Below are 19350 nucleotides of genomic sequence, written 5' to 3'. Positions count from 1 at the left end.
TTTGGTGCGTATCACACTTCACACAAGTATTTCGGTGCGTATCACACTTCGCACAAGTATTTCGGTGCGTATCACACTTCGCACAAGTATGTCGGTGCTTATCACACTTCGCACAAGTATTTTGGTGCGTATCACACTTCACACAAGTATTTCGGTGCGTATCACACTTCGCACAAGTATTTCAGTGCGCATCACACTTCGCACAAGTCTTTTGGTGCGCATCACACTTCGCAAAAGTATTCCGGTGCGCATCACACTTCGCACAAGTATTTTGGTGCGTATCACACTTCGCACAAGTATTTTGGTGCGTATCACACTTCGCACAAGTATTTTGGTGCGTATCACACTTCGCACAAGTATTTTGGTGTGTATCACACTTCGCACAAGCATTTCAGTGCGCATCACACTTCGCACAAGTATTTTGGTGCGTATCACACTTCGCACAAGTATTTCGGTGCGTATCACACTTCGCACAAATATTTTGGTGCGTATCACACTTCGCACAAGTATTTTGGTGTGTATCACACTTCGCACAAGTATTTCAGTGCGCATCACACTTCGCACAAGTATTTTGGTGCGTATCACACTTCGCACAAGTATTTCGGTGCGTATCACACTTCGCACAAGTATTTTGGTGCGTATCACACTTCGCACAAGTATTTTGGTGCGTATCACACTTCACACAAGTATTCCGGTGCGTATCACACTTTGCACAAGTATTTCGGTGCGGATCACACTTCGCACAAGTATTTTGGTGCGTATCACACTTCGCACAAGTATTTCGGTGCGTATCACACTTCGCACAAGTATTTTGGTGCGTATCACACTTCGCACAAGTATTTCGGTGCGTATCACACTTCGCACAAGTATTTTGGTGCGTATCACACTTCGCACAAGTATTCCGGTGCGTATCACACTTCACACAAGTATTTCGGTGCGTATCACACTTCGCACAAGGTTTGCGAAATAAGTACATCTATATAGAGGTCGGCAATTCAGACTGTCTTAATAAGTCAAAGTGAAAACAGAACAAATTTTTGTGTCCCTGTCACTTTTTTTATTTTTATTTTTTTTTAAAGTATGCATCGAAGGAAAAGACGAAAAGCTGTTTCAATAAAAATTCCCTAAAAAAAAGGGAAATTTCGAAAACTGAACGAGGGCAAGTTTAAAGCTCGCTGATATTTGTCTCTTTTTCTATTATAGGCCGCATAATCGATTTAATTCTGTTGGTCAAAAACAAACACATTTAAGGATTCTGAATATAGTCAAAAGATCGGTTACGAGATTTGAAGATAAAACTTTTGTTTTGAGTTCCTTGACAAAAAATGTCTTTATGAGTTGTTTCTGAATTCATTCTATCAAGAGTAATCGTCAGTCGTGCAAAATTACTCGAATCTGATTGGTTTAGAGGAGTGCAATTAATCGTTAATTGCACTATTACCACTTTTTGCACTCTTCGGCGGGGGGACACTTTTGTCCCCTTATTCTTTTCAGAGACTTTTTTTACTATGTAATAAAAAACAAAGACATTTTTTTTCTTCAATATAAAAAAGAACAAAGAAATTTTACGTTACAATAGCTTCTTTTAATTGAAAACAAAGAAAGATTACACTGCAATGTTTGCTTTTTAAACAAAAGAAAAAAAGGAGGTTTTCGAATGTTTACAAAACAAAACAAAAAAACTATGATTTACTAATGATTATTTACTGACGATTACCTCGGAATCGTATGTTTTGTCGTGCAATTAACGATTAATCACTCGTAACAAAGGAGAAAATACCGTAATTTGCACTCGTCCTTCGGACTCGTGCAAATTACTATTTTCTCCTTTGTTACTCGTGATTAATCGTTAATTGCACTCCAAACCATACGATTACTAGTACTAATTAGCAATCTAATTACAAAAATGACGTTATGAACCTTAAAAAGACGATTACAAAATGTTATATTACCCTCATTTATAAAAAGTGCTAAGTTTTAATGGAAAATTAACCTTTTTGTTTCGAAATCTTTTTAAATTGTCTGCAAAAGATTGAACTATCTAAAAATTTTCGTTAGTTATGACTCTTTTTGTACGAAAAGTTTGTATAAAAAATTGGTCTAAAGCCACTATTTTCAAGATTTTGAGACAAAGAAGCTTTTACAATAATTCTTTTTGGTTAAAGATACACCATCTAGTGCACAAATCTTTTCAAAACCTTTTTTCTTCGCCGAAACTAAGCTCCTCAAAGTTGAAATAATCTTTCTCGCAAAAGTCTTCATTTTCTTCTTCATCAATTTTTTTCATTGTAATTTTTGAATTTTCAGATTCAGGAATAATTTGCCTAACAGAAAAAGTATAACATGTCAAAGTTTTGTTGGTTACATCAGTCAAAAAACACATTTTATACACGATAATTATGAAAAATTCACTATGGTCAGAGCCCTTAAGAAACAATCAGAAACTGAGAGAACCAAACACAGTCAACTCTCTCTAATTCAAACCTCTACTATTCGAATTTTTCTATAATTCGAACTGAAATATTGGTCCCCTCACCCGGAAAATGTATTAAATAGTCTTAGTAAATCGAATCTCTCTCTATTTCGAAGAAAATTCTTGGTACTTTGAAGATCGAATTAGAGAGAGTCAACTGTACTGTAAATAACTTAGGCTGCATCTGAGAAGACAAATTTTAAGTAGCATAGTGAAGTTATATGCACTGAAGAAGATACAAACTACATAGGGACTAACCATGACAATCTGTAATAAAAACCCAATATACATTTTGGAAGAAAGAAATAAAAAAAGTAAAAAATGAATGCACAAGACACAAAAGAAATATGTTGACAAAGACCCTTTATTTACGCTTCGAAAGGTACCTTGTTATCGAGCTCCGTCACATTCGAGGGTTTATAGTTATGCATTTTGTGCAAAAAATCATAAAGAATGAAAGAGCCAATCTCGAGAAAAGCTAATACCTAAGTAATTGATAATGTGCTTATAAAAAATATCGAATTTGGCCAGTTTTTCTATAAAAACACATATTAACACACATATTCTTTAAAAGTAAGCCCTCGGAGCAAAAAAACATCTATCTCATAAAAAAATTGAATAATTTGACTAAGAACATTGATATACGCTTATCAATAGTGATTCTTAAAAATTAATGATCCAATTTTTCACAAAGTCCACCAAATTGGCCAAAAGTTTTTTTCTTTCGAAAATCGGGCTCCGTCACATTCGAGGGTTTATAGTTATGCATCGTTGTGCAAAAAATCAGAAAAAACTAAACGGTAAATTTATAGGACCTCCACCGGGGTAGGTTCAAAACACTTTTTTTGCTTATATCAACATAATATAACAATAGGCAGATACTGTCCTGATATGAATTATGTGTCGGATATGAAACGGGAACACTTATGTAAGAATAAAACCTTTAAGAGGAAAAAGAGCTACTAAAACCTTGAAATAAATAAGGGTGGTAGATTCTACACCACTCCCTGGCATTGCAAAAATAAAAAAAGCTCAGGGTTAAAACCGAGAATGTTCACTTTCTCATGCAAATGAAAGGCAAAACTTACCCAGCGAATCTCTTTTGTTCTTCGATAAAATATCATACCTCAAACAATAACAAATGCTTTCCTTTTTAGTAAAATCTTGCTCGTAATGCAGGATGCTTTTTTTTCCTTTTCTTTATCAACGGATCGGTGTTGGAGCATTAAAAAAACACCAATCACTCCTGATTTTGACTACAAGTTCTTCTTATAGAATCAAAACCTAAAATAAAGGGTGTGGTGGTAAGCCTTCACTAAAGAGAGGTCCACCACACCCAAGAAGAACAAAAATCACATTCACAATGACGATGGAGTGTTGATCGTGTTGGAGTGGTTTGCCATCGGAGATCAATTGTCAGCATTGGACCGATCCTTTCCACAACTGATGATGGTGGACCTTGAAGCTCCGGGTGTGGACGTGTCGCGAACGGCCACATTGACACACACACGAAAAGCGTTAAAAAGGAACATTGTGCAAATTCTATCTCAAAACGCTCTTGGTCTCAAATCTGATGATCGTATCAACGAGATTACTCTAATGCTACATAAAAGGAACATTTTTATTTGTTGTATACAAGAAACTTGGAGAACAGGACCAGAGAATCTTGACGGTAATTATGGATATAAACTTTTGTTATCTGGCAAAGAAATTCAAACAAACAATAGAGGTTCGCTAGGAGTCGGTATTATCCTCAGCCCAAATGCTCATAATGCCTGGAAAGCGGCAGGATGTGAGATTCATCGCTTTAGTGCTCGAATAATAGCAGTGCGTTTAACGATGGTCGACATTGATAATAGAGACATAGGACTGTTCGTAGTCTCTGCTTATGCACCAGTCGGAGTTGCTCCTGAAACCGAATGGGATAATTTCTTTAACGATCTAGATGCATGTATCTCAAAAAAGCTTCCAAATGATATTCTTATAATTGGAAGTGACACAAATTCGAGCATTGGTTGTCTCAACAAAACTATTGACTATTATAATAACTCTTGTGTGGGACAATTTGGGTTATCGTATGCTAACGATGCCGGACATCGTTTCGCCTCCCACTTATCATTAAACGAACTACTTGCAGTGACGACTTGTTTTCGAAAGAATAATTACGCAACATGGATCCACCCTAGATCTAAATCAAAACACCAAATCGATCATTTTATCGTAAAAAAGGAACATTTCAAATATGTGATGGACGCTGGAGTCTCTCAAAACGTGATCGACTCAGACCATTCAGCCATAGTATGTAAACTTAGAATGATTTCACGCCTCAAAAAGAAAACTTCTCTACGAGATCGCCTGATACGTCTTGATTATAGTGGACTGAAAAGTGATGTAAACAGTCAAAATTTCTGTGCTTCCGTTATGGAGAATTACAATATTCAACCCCCTTCAAACAGTCCATATACACGTTTATCCGACTCTGTCAAAGCGACATCTAGTACGCTTCCACAAAAGAAAAAGCCTTCACCAGGTTGGTTCACTGCAGCAGAGGATAGTTTAATTCCATTAATTGAAAGAAGAAACATTGCAATGTTGAAACATTTGTCAAGACCGCTTCGTTCTACCGCCGAGAAGCTGAAACAGGCTAGGAAAGCCCTAAAGCGTACAGTAGGGAAAGCTAAAAATGAATGGATTTTTTCGAAATGTAGTGAACTGAATAACGCCTCAAACACAGGGACTAAAGTGTTTTGGGAAAATATCAAACAACTCAGTGCTGGTCTGTGTAAAACAAAAGCTAGTGCTGTACCATCAATGAAAAAACCGGATGGTTCCATTTGTAAAACTCCGGAAGAAAACGCACTCGTTTTTCAAGATCACTTCAAAGCTTTGTATGGTCGTCAACCTATCTATGATGACTCAGTTCTCTCCTTACTTCAACCCAAAGAAGCCGTTACCGGTCTTGATAACTTCCCCACTGATGAGGAGATAGTAAAGGCTACTTGTAAGCTAAAGGAGAAAGCTCCAGGTGATTCCGGAATTCCGCCACAAGTGTGGAAATCGATCATTCAAAATGAATCTACTTACGAAATTTTCAAATCCGTGATTTTTAGACTTTTGGGAGAATGAAAAACCACCCCTAGAATGGGAGAAAGGATTGCTAAAGGTTCTTCCAAAGAAAGGAGACCTTAGTATGCCCGGGAACTATCGTGGCATTATGCTACTTGAAACGTGTTATAAAATTGTAGCTATAATATTGCATGACAGGCTCCGCCCTGTTGCCGAATCCCTAGACAACGAAGCGCAATGTGGTTTTCGATCAGGGAGAGGATGTACGGATGGAGTTTTTACAGTCAAAATGGCTATAAAGAAGAGAAAAGAGCACGGCCTTGAATCTTGGGTCCTATTTTTGGATCTAGTTAAGGCATTCGATCGTGTCCCTCGTGAACTGATGTGGCAGGTCTTAGAAATTTTTGGCATACCTGCTAAATTGATTCGCCTTTTAAAATCGCTACATGCTCGTGTCGAGGTGAAATTTGTTATTAATGATGTCACAAAGTCAATTGAAAGTATTATTGGAGTCAAACAGGGGGATATTTTGGGTCCTCTGTTGTTCATATTTTATCTTGCAGCCGTAATGATATCATGGCGTAATGCGTATGATAGACCGGTCTGTATTTTCCATACGAAGTTCGATGATGTATTAACTGGTCGTAGATACAACACAAAGAGAAATATCGAGGAATTCTCTTTACCAGATTCGGAATATGCTGATGACACAGCTGTTTTATTCACATCGCGTGAATCGACTGAAACGTACGTACCCCTCCTCTTCAATCATTTTAATAGATACGGTCTCGAAATACATGCTGGTACCGACGAAAAACCCTCCAAATCAGAAATCCTTTTCGTTGCAGCACCAAAACGCATCTATACAAATCCTTCTACATACGATGGCTGCAATCTGTCAAATATTGTTCTACCAGGTGGCGCACATTTACCAATAGTGGATCGCTTTTGTTACCTGGGCTCTTTTCTGACGAGAGATTGTAATGATAATGTTGATGTTGATGCCCGAATCAATTCGGCAAGTCGGGCATTCGGTAAATTGAGAAATTGTTTATTTTCGTCAACCAGTATTTCATACAAAGCTAAGAAATTTGTATACGAATGCATTATCTTGGCTATTCTCTTACACGGTGCTGAACACTGGTGTTTAACCGAAAATCTTTTCCGAAAATTACGTTTATTCCATGCTAGATGTGTACGTGCAATGTGTCGTGTGAACCGGCTCCACACCCGTGTGTATAGAATCAGAACGTCTGATCTGTTAAATCGTTTATCTCTGAAATCCGTTGATTCGTACGTGAATCGCCGTCAACTTCGTTGGCTGGGTCATGTCGCTCGTATGGAACAACAGCGACTACCCAGAAAAATGCTAACTTCGTGGGTGCCATCGAAACGCCCTCGTGGAGCACCAAACTTCACATATGGAAGAGGAATTTATAAGTGCTTGAAAAAGGTTGGTTTGTCAAAAAATGACTGGTATCAAAAAGCTTTGAATCGTCTGGATTGGCGTAAAATTATTAATTCCAAGTAGCATATTTTTTGATAGTTTTATCTAGTTACTTATTTGCATAATTTTTCCTTTTTTCGCTTTTTATTTTATCTACCTAGCGCTGTGATCTCTATCTTAGGATAGGGCCTATTCCCTGTGCTAAGGGAAGGTTTATCTCTCTCTCTCTCTCTCGGTGTTGGAGCTATTGGTGTGGTTTCAAGAAGATCGTATATCCATTTTTATCTTCTATACTTTCAATCAACAATCATGGTCGTAATATTTGAGAAAAAAAGGAAATTCCTACGAAATCTTATAACCACAAACAATTTGGAAGCGCTCTAAATTAGGTTGGAAGGGTAGAGTTTTAACTCTGAGTTTTAACGCTAAAGCTGATCTGAGGATCCAAAAGTTCAAGAATAGTCCAATAGGGCTCAGAATATAGCCTGGAAGTCTATAAACCCCTCCCGAATTGAAATACTCGAATAAATTTATTAATTAGCCCAAAAGTGACTTTCTCGCCCGAACTCCAAATTTCGAAAAACGAGGAAATAAGCTAAATTCTCAATAGATTCTGGTACCGTGAAAAGCACAGGTCGAAATCATACATCGATGCTGTGCCGACGAATCGAGATTCTATTCAGCGCGCAATCAACGAAGACAAAAGTAACCATGACGACCATCCAAGATCTTGGATGAAGTTCAAAGTTGATATTTTTATTCCCGCCGTTGAAAACACAACTAAAAAATATCATCAATGCTTTTTAAAAAGAGTCAGTGATAGAGAATCATAACATCAAGTCTGTCTATTATTTCGATTCAATTAAAGTGACATTTCCATAATTAATAGTTTAGTAATTACTGTTATACATTTGGGGATCATGTAAAAGATTTCTTTCGAAAGAAGCTCACTTCAATTACCTTGGAGGTTTCTGGGGAATTCGTAAATAGTAAACTGCATACTGATACAGTCTGCTAGACATTAATAAGGTAATATTTGCTCTTCATCTTTGATTCTTTCTACAGTGATTAAAGTCTGTCTCGAAATAATTTGCAGCTGGAGAAGAAAATGGCTGGAACTTTTGATAGAATTCGAATCAAGTTGCGATTTTGTGCTCGTTAAAAAGATATTCGTGAGTGGAACATTATCAAGTAAAAATATTGAGAAAAAAAAGGAAAATGAAAATGAAAAATGAAGAAGAAAAAAATCAACTTTTTGTAGAAATGTGGTATAATTACCATTTTCACAGGAGTGACTCTTCAATCTTAGATCATCATCAGCGTGAAAAAATGTTTCAAAAATATTCATTCAATCAAAAGATATCAAACAAAGTTTATTGCTGGTTGATCGACAAAAGGCTGTTTTTTTGTCGTTTTTTACCAGTTTTTACTATTTTATAGAGTCAACCAGCAATAAACTTTCTTTAATATCTTTTGATTGAATGAATATTTTTGAAAAGATTTTTCAAATTGATGATGATCTAAGATTGAAGAGTCACTCCTGTGAAAATGGTAATTATACCACATTTCTACAAAAAGTTGATTTTTTTCTTCTTCATTTTTCATTTTCATTTTCCTTTTTTTTCTCAATTTTTTTATTTGATAATATTCCACTCACGAATATCATTTTAACAAGCACTTAATCGCAACTTGATTCGAACTCTATCAAAAGTTGCAGCCATTTTTGTCTCCAGCTGCAAATTATTTCGAGACAGACTTTAGATTGACACACGCGCGATAAAATTTCTATTATTGGTCTTCAGAGGTTAATATATTCTTTGAAAACTTAACTTCTGATACTCAGGGTACATTTCTGGATAAGATAAATTAGAATGAAGTATTCGTTCGAATTATTTGAAAAGTGGCGCCAGACGACGCCGAGATGGCTAGTGCCTAGATAAATCTGTCAAAACTCATTATAGGTGCAAGGAAAAGAGGTTGAGAATTATCACTGACTCTTTTTAAAAAGCATTGATAACATTTTCGAGTTGTGTTTTCAACGACGGGAATAGAAATATCAACTTTGAACTTCATCCAAGATCTTTGCTGGTCGTCATGGTTACTTTTCTCTGCGCTGAATAGAATCTGGATTGGTCCGCACAGCGTCGATATATGATTTCGACCTGTGTCTTTCACGGTACATTATTGGTGCGAGGGGTATGAGGTATAGAGGTATGTATTGGGCTCTTCCAGAAAAAAACCATTCATGGGGGGTGGAGGATATATTGTCCAGGGGTATTGAAAAAACCCTGAAAAACTGCCATGTCCATGGGGTAAATCTGTGATGTCCAGGGGTAAATATTTGTGTCCAGGGGGTCAACTTGATGCTTGTCCAGGGGTAAAACACGTGTCCAGGGGGTGAAAAATCGAAATGTCCAGGGGTAGATCACAGAAAAAATAATATATCCTCCACCCCCCATGAACGAATTTTTTCTGGAAAAGCCCATTGCAATTGAGGGGGTTTCAAGGATATTGTATTTTTGTATATTTAAGAACTTTGCGTTCAACAAAGACGAAAAAATTAAGGATAAATCCTTGAAAGGGGAGTTCAAGGTTTACGGTGACACGGTATCGGTCTTTTTTCTGTCCAGTATTTCAGTATTTCAAGAATAAAAGTACGGTATTCCGGTATTTGAAATGCTGCCGGTGACGGTAAATTACCTAAAAATGCTTCGGTATTTCGGTATTTACTCGTAAAACTTCCGTATTTTGGTAACTTTAAAATCTTTCCGAGCTGTTTTCTTCATAAAGAGAGTTCCAAAAATCGCATGCGGCGCTAAACTTTCCTAAATTTTAGAAAACTACGCCAATGTTCTCTAAATCGATCAGTTTTGACACAGTATGTATACCACTTTAGCTCCCAAACAGTAGCGTGGTGACATGGGGTCAGAAACAGCTCCACCTCTAGTCATCCTAGTGGGAACTCTTTTGTGGTTATTGTTCATCCACTATTCTTTAAATGGTAATGACTTGTTACAAAAAAAGTGCTACCTTCTCTCAAGCACTTACAAATGTCTTTTTTTATTTATTTTGTTAGAGTAGTCCCTTTCCCTAATTTCACATCACAAAACACACTTTTAGCCACAATAGCGGACCTGTAAATTAGCACAAGTTTTTTGGGCTCGCTTCGCTCGCATTATTTTGTTAAAATGTTTCCCCAACCCTTGTGGGTTGCCTTTTTTGGATTTGCCTCCCCAATCTTGGTCAAGCAACCATGCTATTGCCCTTTTCTCAAAGACTCAAAGGAAGATGATGGGATAGGTACTGCCTAATTCTCAAATTAGAACTAAAGAATTATCGATAAAAAGAGCTTTTGAGGTACTTAGTTACAATAGTAAAACCATTCTAAAACATAGCGCTTTTAGCCAAATAAGAAAGTGTTAAAATCGAAATTTTCTTCGGTCGGCACAGTAAACCATGGTTAGACTTTATCAGTAATAAAACTATCCCTTACTCCTTATTTCATCAACAATTCGTGCAGCTGAAATACCTTTCCTCACGAAATAGGCCCAAAATGAAATGTAGAAATTTTCGGTGACGGTATTTGGAGTTAATTGTGTCCAGTATTCCGGTAATTCGGGAAAAGATTGCCGGTATTTCGGTATTCAGTACCCCTTGAAACTCCCCCCCCCCTTGAAATGGTTTCATAGAGCAAAAGCCATCGAGTTTCAAGCCGAAAGCTAAAAAGGAATAATGCATTTTGAGTGACAGATAACCTAGCTCTTTCTTTCTTTACGCTTTTTGCGTTTTTTTAGATTCTTGCGATGAAGTAAATCCCGTAATCCAGCGTTTTTATGAAATTACACAGGCCAAGCAATTTATGCAGAAAATAAATAGCTTCAAATCCTACATAAAAGATTCGACCCTAGGCTTAGGCTATAGGCGTTCCAGAGTTATTTTGGAGCACCATGCAGTAGATCTTAACGCAATCAAGTTGGACATCACAAATATTCTTTGTTCTTTCAAAGCAATACATTGTTTGAAGTTAGATGATTATAATCATTATTTATAAACAAGACAAAATGAGAATCTATACACTTTTTTCTCATTTCTATACCACTAATTACTTTGCATATAAGAGGCACTTTGATGGCCACCTTATATAAAGCAGTTAAAATCATGTGTTCGTCATTCTGAGATGATGTGTTGGATGCTAATATTGATTAATTTATATGAAGCATTTTTGGGTTCCTTCGGTTTTTCAGCCCAATCCATTTTTTGGAGTTTTTTGGAGTGTGGATTTTTCTTAATTACATACATAAGGATTTTGGAATCTGAAAACAAATTATAATGGTAGTGTAAGCCCAAAGGGCTAGAAGCGAATCTTAAACCTTTCTCAGGCAAATAAAAGTGAAGCCTTATATACGCCGTTTTTTTTACGACGGATTGAATTTAGCAGTTTCATTGTTTTCGAGTGGTATATTTTTTGAAATCTACCGGGTGACCCACGAGTATAAGAGTTTGGAGGGTAACTGTGTCCGAAAAAAATTGAATTTTAACTAAAGTCTATTCACGATAAGTGTGCACTCTTTTTTCATTTACCTATAATTTTTGAAGGAATTCTTCAATCTTTATCAATTTGGTATCATTAGAAAGATATTAGTGAGTGGAACAATTTGAAATAAAAAAAACTTTAAAAAAATTCTAAAAATGAAGATGAAAATGAAGAAGAAAAAAATGAAGATCTTGTAGAGAAGTGCTTTAACTTTCATTTTCACTGGAAAGATTCTCTGATCTTAGGAGATCATCACTGTGAAGAAATTTCATTAAAATATTTATTCAATATAAAGTTATGATACAAAGTTAATAAGTGATTGACCCCAAAAAACAGCAAAAAACTGCAGAAAACAACGTTTTTAGACGTCAATCAGCTTATAACTTTGTTTGATATCTTTTGACTGAATGATTATTTTTGAGAATTTTTTTCACAGTGATGACGTTCGATGATTAAGGATTCACTTCAGTGAAAATGATAGTTATAGCACTTTTCTACAAGATCTTCATTTTTTTCTTCTTCATTTTCATCTTCATTTTTAGAATTTTTTTAAAGATTTTTTTATTTCAAATTGTTCCACTCACTAATATCTTTCCAATGATACCAAATTTATAAAGATTAACGAATTCCTTCAAAAGTTATAGGTAAAAGAAAAAAGAGTGCACACTTATCGTGAATAGACTTTAAATTCTTTTTTCATGGTAAAGAGGAAAGGCAAACTTAAATTTTGATGTATCATTTTTTAATTTGGAAAAGTAGTTATTGAGATATGGAGGTACAAAGTCAAAAGTCATTACAAAAAACAGTTAAAAAACCGGTAGCGGAAAATTTTATCTGCTATCCGGAAAGGATCCACACGGGCCGCTCAAGGCCACGCAACTTTGGTAGGATTTAGTGGCTTCAAATCCTACCAAGGAGATTCGCTTCTAGCCCTTCGGGCTTATACTTCATCGGTATGAATGGACTTGGCGTTAGCCTCTCAATAATAGCACCTGCAAATTCGAGCTAAAGAGTAAGAGGTAAAAAGTAGAGTTTCATGATCATCGAAGGTCAACTGACCACTTATTCATTTCACTCGGATAGGATAAAGTGGTATTAAGTATTCTTTTATTCACCCACTGTGTGTGAACCGAATAAAATCTCGTTGACTTTTCGTCACAACACTCGCTAGCAACAGTTTTTGAAGGGCTTTGCAAAACTCCTCTAAACTTTGTGTTTTCTATGAGATTCTTCTATAGTATTAAATCCTTAGTTCTCTTTGTTTACAGCGGAAAACTTTACGAATAAATGGATTAGAATGATGACCTAGTAAAATATGCTTACGGCTGCAGAACCAAAAAACGTCAAGACCTCTTACCTAATATTGCATCATCAATAGAAAATCTTTTCAATTCAATTAAATAGGTAGGTCAATTAAGGCAGATCTTTTTTAAAGAAGAAGGAAATCTATCATCAATGCAAGGTCAACAAAAACTATTCAACAAAAACTAAATCTCAAGTTTTGGTATATTATCAAATTATATTTAGCCGCCCTCTGGCTATGCTTGGAGCTTAACAGATCTTAGCAACAGAGGGAAAAAAAGATTTCATTTTTGTTAGCAACAAGCAACATGCTGAATGGACCTACCTAATGATTAGCATCAGATGAAAATAAGAAAAAAGTGACAATAATTGTACAAAAATTCAGAATGGAAAAATAAAGCTTATGTGTTGAATATTGTAAAATGGTCATGGACATTGCCATTTTGCATCATTGTGCAAAAATCAGAAAAAAATTATGAGTCAACATTGAGAGAAGCTATACTTTCTTATTTGGTTAAAGGGAATTTCCCCAAAATACGAAAATCCGTCTTTTAAGACGAATAAGAATTTTCCAGGAAAAACCACTTCAGCCATTCTTTAGAGAATCTTGCCCTCCATCTTTGTACAAAAAATCAGAAAAAAGTAATGACAGGATTTTGCACAAAGTTCAAAAAACCCTATTTTTAGGCAGTTTTTGGCCCAAATTTGCCCAAACATATTTTTTTTCGAAAATCGGGCTCCGACACATTTTAGGAATTGCCATTTTGCATCATTGTGCAAAAAATCAGAAAAAAATAACGAGTCAACATTGAGAAAAGCTATATTTGCTTATCTGGTTAATGGGAATTTCCCCAAAAATACGAAAATCCGTTTTTAAGGCGAATAAGAATTTTCCGGGAAAAACCACTTCAGCCATTCTTTAGAGAATCTTGCCCTCCATCTTTGTACGAAAAATCAGAAAAAAGTAATGACAGGATTTTGCACAAAGTCCAAAAAACCACTATTTTTAGGCAGTTTTTGGCCCAAATTTGCCCAAATATTTTTTTTTTTTATTTGTTTTTTCGAAAATCGGGCTCTGACACATTTTAGGCATTGCTATTTTGCATCATTGTGCAAAAAATCAGAAAAAAATAACGAGTCAACATTGAGAAAAGCTATATTTGCTTATTTGGTTAATGGGAATTTCCCCAAAAATACGAAAATCCGTTTTTTAAGACGAATAAGAATTTTCCGGGAAAAACCGCTTCAGCCATTCTTTAAGAATCTTGCCCTCCATCTTTGTACAAAAAATCAGAAAAAAGTAATGACAGGATTTTGCACAAAATCCAAAAAACCCTATTTTTAGGTAGTTTTTGGCCCAAATTTGCCCAAATAAATTCTTTCTCAAAAATCGGGCTCCGTCACGTTCTGGGCATTGCCATTTTGCATCATTGTGCAAAAAAATCAGAAAAAACTAATGAGCCAATCCTGAGAAAAGCTGGTAACAGACGGACGGACGGACGGACGAACGAACAGACGGACATAGGTTAATTTATAGAACCTCCACCGGGGTACCCGGAGGTAGGTCCAAAAAGTAACTACAAACGTGAGCTGCAATCTCGTTGACATTGAAGGTTTTGAGGGATGTATAGGTTTTTGGTGATCATTGCATTTTGTTTGGTACCACCATTGAAATCTCAAGGTGAGAAGAAGAACATTTCTCCATCATTTTCATTTCATGTTCTTGAACATGTGTAAAAAATTAATACCTTTTTTTATAAGAACCATAGTTAATTTTTGTTTAGGCTCAGTTATTCTTGTTTTTTTCTGTTCTTCGAGCTTCACCTTGTGCTTATCCTGTTCTCATTTTAGGACACAAAATTAAGTAGTTTTAAAGTAATCAAATGTTTATTGTTTCGACCTATTCCGGGTTCAGTGTTGTTCTTAAATTGTTCTTATTTTTCGGCATCTGGAGCCTCATTATTCTTATTTTAAAGTGTTCTTATAAAAAAAGAATGTAGCATAATGACTCATATGTTTTACGTTGATTTGGTCGCATGATCGCACACCCAGTGTCGGGCCCCAAATCAGCCATACTCTAGTTAGAATGTCTAAGACTAAATCCACCTTTTAACCATGTCATTTTTTCAATTAGTAAATAAATTTGTAAGCTTATAAGGTGGTAATCAGTGGGGTTTTTTCTTTCAGAAACCAACATAAACTTCGATGGAAAACGGTATGTTTTGGTAAGATCGCTAGCAACATGGTCAGACGCTGAAAGCGATTGCAATTCCAAAGGAGGTCATCTTGCAAGCATCCAATCAACCCAAGAAGCTAACCACTTTAATGATATCGCTAAAAATCGGTAGGAATAATTACCATACAGTGCAATATTTTAGAATGTTTACACTTTTGAAATAGTGAACTTCTCAACTCTAAAATAGGTTCCTTGTAAACTGACTTGAATTTGTTTGGATAATTAATCCAGGAAGTTCCCCAGAGCTTTGCCTTATGCGTGATTCCAATTTTTTTCTTTGCTGTGATGGCAAGATTTCGGTGTATTTTTCATTACTCTTCGCGGGATGAAAAATTCTAGTGATTTTCATGATTGTGATGCGATGGAAACAAAAGGTTGACACAATTTTCCTCCTTTAGGAACCTTGAAATAATTTTTTGAGACCATAGTCAAAAGATTGGTTATGAGATTTGAAGATAAAAATTGTGTTTTGAGTTCCTTTACTATTTCAACAAAAATCTGTCTTTATGATTTTGTTTCTGAATTTATTTTATCAATGTCGAAAGATTGAACTATCTAAGAAATTTTCGGAAAAAAATTCTAAATTGATGTATCAAAAGTTATGACTCTTTTTGTGCAAAAAATTGTGATGAAAAATTGGTCTTTCTCAAAATGCTGTTTCTTCATTTTATCAAATTTTTCAATACAATTTTTTAATTTTCAGATTCAGGAATTAGTTGGCCTATCCGAAAATGAATAACATATCATTTGATTTAGTTTGTATAAACTAACATTTGTTCCCTCCATTACTTTTTGCTTTATTTCTAATACTATGTCTGAATTAGTCGTCTAGCTTGCTAAACTATCAGAGCCCTTAAGTCATCCATTGATTTTTTATAGCGTGATTTGGCTGGGAGCGAAACGATCATCAAGCGGTGACTGGAATTGGGCTGACGATACGCTTTGGTCATTTACACACTGGAATGGAGGGGAACCAAGCAATGACGGTGGAAATGAAAACTGTTTGGCAACGTCTGGTGGAAGCACTGCCGTGTGGAACGATTTGGATTGTGAACTTCCTTTACCATATTTGTGTGAATTAGGAAATAATTACGGAGATTTGTAATCCAAACTTTCTATATTTTGTCAAATTTTGACTTATTGGTTGAAAATAAATAAATACGATCGATATTATTTTTTGTAAACCTTTAATACAGTATTTTGATTTTAATTCAAAGGATTCTTCTAGAAGCCCCTTAGCAGGGCAAATTGTCCCTTAAATATACAGCATGTTAGTGTATTAATTTCTTTTTCTAATCTTAATTGTTTTATAGTTTTCAGACTTAAGAAAAAATTAAAAGTTTATATCCAGAATAATCAATATTTGTGCAGAAAATATTCTTGTTTCAGTTGGATTTTTCAAATAAATTTTCCTTTAGGCCTTAAAGACATTAACTTTCCCTAAGTGTGGTGAACATTGAATTTTATATAAAATGCAAGGGTTATATATTCTAATTACCAAAGATCTAGATTATTTTTTGAATTCTGTGAAAAATCCAAGGAGCCAAAAATAAGGGGTAAAACTATTCGAGAATCATTTTTTTCTAAAAGACAGCACTGAAACCATTTTGTGAAAAGTAATCTGTTATGAAACACTGTACGGTAGTAATTCTGGAAGGATTTAGATTTTGTTCAAAGGCTGTTTGATAGCTTGACCTCTTCTCTTTCCTTTTAAAACTTTGGCGTCTCCCTTTTAGAAAGGTCGGGGTGAGAGGCGGCTGAGAAAAGTAGAAGGTGAATGGTATTTAAAGCAGCAAGGCCAGGGTTCCAAAAAAGACGAACGTAAAATCAAAATATCCCATGCATCATCACAAAGGAGGTTAACGTTAACAAAGGAGAAAAAATTGGCAAAGACTCCTCGACAAGAAACTAGATTTTAGTACTTCTTTTGAATGACTTTAGAAACTGCACATCTTGTCAAAAAGCAGTCATTAGGGTCATAAAGCAACTGCTTGACATCTTTGTCTTTTCCACACGTGGTTTTCCTCTAAATTTTATCCGATTAACTCCGATAAGACAATCACAACAATCGATCACAATAAAACGAGCAGATTATCGAAATTTCTAAAAGTAACCTCTATTATCCCTCTATAATTATCGGGTTCAATTCAACGGCAACAATAAATGGTCTCAACAAAAATATATAGTTATGACAACAAAATTCCTGAAAACAACAACAGAAATATAATATCTAAAGCACGCTGTCGCATATTTAGGACCTCCTAGAATGCAGACATTTGCTCAAATCAACCCTCAATCTCCAGGAATACAATTAGTCATACTAGAATCACATCACCATCAGAATCTGTAAATTTGTTCCAACAAAAAGGAAAATATTAGAAAAAGAACATAAACAAATTTCGGGTTAACAAAGCCCTGTCCCAACCCGTTGATACAATAAAATCAACCAGGGTGCTTATGAAGGAAAATGTTCACTGGGTCTGACTTTGAGGTATCAAATACTCACTGAGGCGAGAACTTTTAACCCAATTCTCACCGGGGGTAGAGTTAGCAAGTCTGGTTTTCCTAGAGTTAATCACAACGTTTTTTTTTCAATTTTGACCGGATTGACCTAATTGATATAATTATTAATCCATGAATTTTCCATTTTTGATCGAGGTAAATAATTTCAATAAATTTTGACTGGGTTTACTCATTATCTTACCGGGGCTTAAAATTGGGCCATTTTTGGCAATAATTTTTACCTAGTTTTTCATCGGGGAGGATCTGACAGGGACACTGATCTGACGAGGATGTAACAAAAGAAAATTCCAAAAATGTTGATATCATCAGAGAGAAGGTATTGTAGATACGGGAGAGAAGACTTTGGTCATCAAAAATAAATATATCTTTATTTTATGCAAGCAATTTTTTCATACAAATTTTTTGCATTTCTCAAGAAAAAAATTACTCTTCCATTCCGACAAAGCTAAAAACTTGTCACGTAGTAAATTTTCGTAATTTCTTGTTTCAGAAACACAATCGCAAAACATCCAGGAAAAAAGGAACGTTGGGCCCTAGGGCAGATCGAAATTTCAATAAAGTGATGGAATTTCACCCTGAAATCATTTTACTCCACCGATATTTCTTTCCCGATTAGGTACACGATTCTATCATCCGTTAGAGGTATAGTTAAACGCGTCAGGGCGGTTTACAGAAAATATAGTGGCGGTAGAGTTTGGAACAAATACACCGTAAACATCTCTGCCACTGCTTACTCCACCCCGGGCTAATTACCTTAAACTATTCCCTTTTTTAGTGATTTTGTGTAGACGATAGGATCGTCTTCCGATTAGGTAACATACACGCTTTTTTTTTTATAAGAATGGTGTAAATCCATTTCATCATGGATATTCTTAACTTTTTTGGAAAAATCATCCTAAAATATTCTTACAACATTCTTAGGTTAGGATCCTAATTGACAATTTATAATTTAAAATGGTCTAAAAATGGCATTCTTAGCTTGAGTAGCATAATTCCATGATGGTGAAATTCTTAGCATTATTCTTAATTTTTTGGCCATTTTCATCATGGACATTCTTATAAAGTGTATTCTTATAAAAAAAAAGCGTGTAAAGTCATTTTTGAGTCATTTGAAGACGGGGATACTGAATAGCCAGCAAGTTAAAAAAAGATTTCGGGGGGAGGCGGATGAACAAGAATTTACACGCATCAAGTATTGTTAATTGGAAGCGCATCTGACGCTTGCTTAGCCACACAACTAACTCAGATGAGATGGAGTTTTTGTAAGATACTTTCATAATTTGTCATTTAAAGTAATAAAATGACGCTATCTTCAGAAAAAGTATAACAAAATTGTTTTATTACTGGTTAACGATTAACCAAATCAAATAATGGCTTGTTAAAACTCCATCTTGCCCCAACTAACTAATGAAATCAATGAAATTACAATATAGAGAAAAACAAGGTACCAAATGCTGACAGGTGAAAAATGTTACCAAGGTAATACCGTGTCTTGCACCACTCTAAGAAAAATCAATAGGGAAAAAAGAGGAAAACTATTATATGAAGATTATAGCTGGGTCTTAAATTTTCCTTTGTCAAATGTTAAAGAAACAAAAAAAAACATTAAGTCATTGAATAGCAATGACCCCCTGAATTCAATCACACGAGCTAATTTCAACCTACTCGATAAAGCTAGGTTTAACTTTTACGGTTTCAAAACTTTTGGAAAAATAGACTAATGGAACTCTAGATTTTTATAATTTTGAAGCGTTTGGATTAATATTCGA

At 35.3% G+C, this 19350-nt stretch overlaps 1 protein-coding gene across 1 annotated transcript; it reads left to right on the top strand.

Moving 5' to 3' along the window:
- The first annotated feature begins 88 nt into the window (after positions 1 to 88).
- On the top strand, positions 89 to 970 carry LOC136806539 (uncharacterized). Its single transcript, XM_067063128.1, has one exon. The coding sequence runs from the start codon at positions 89 to 91 to the stop codon at positions 968 to 970; it is 882 nt and encodes a 293-aa protein (XP_066919229.1).
- The last annotated feature ends 18380 nt before the right edge of the window (positions 971 to 19350 follow it).

The sequence above is a fragment of the Clytia hemisphaerica genome, unplaced genomic scaffold (genome assembly GCF_902728285.1).
Source record: "Clytia hemisphaerica strain Z4C2 unplaced genomic scaffold, Clytia hemisphaerica genome assembly, whole genome shotgun sequence".
In the NCBI taxonomy this organism is placed as follows: Eukaryota; Metazoa; Cnidaria; class Hydrozoa; order Leptothecata; family Clytiidae; genus Clytia; species Clytia hemisphaerica.
This window is presented reverse-complemented; position numbering and strand designations above follow the sequence as displayed.

Coding starts and splice junctions, on each gene's coding strand:
- LOC136806539 (XM_067063128.1), top strand. CDS start 89: ATGTCGGTGCTTATCACACTTCGCACAAGTATTTTGGTGCGTATCACA.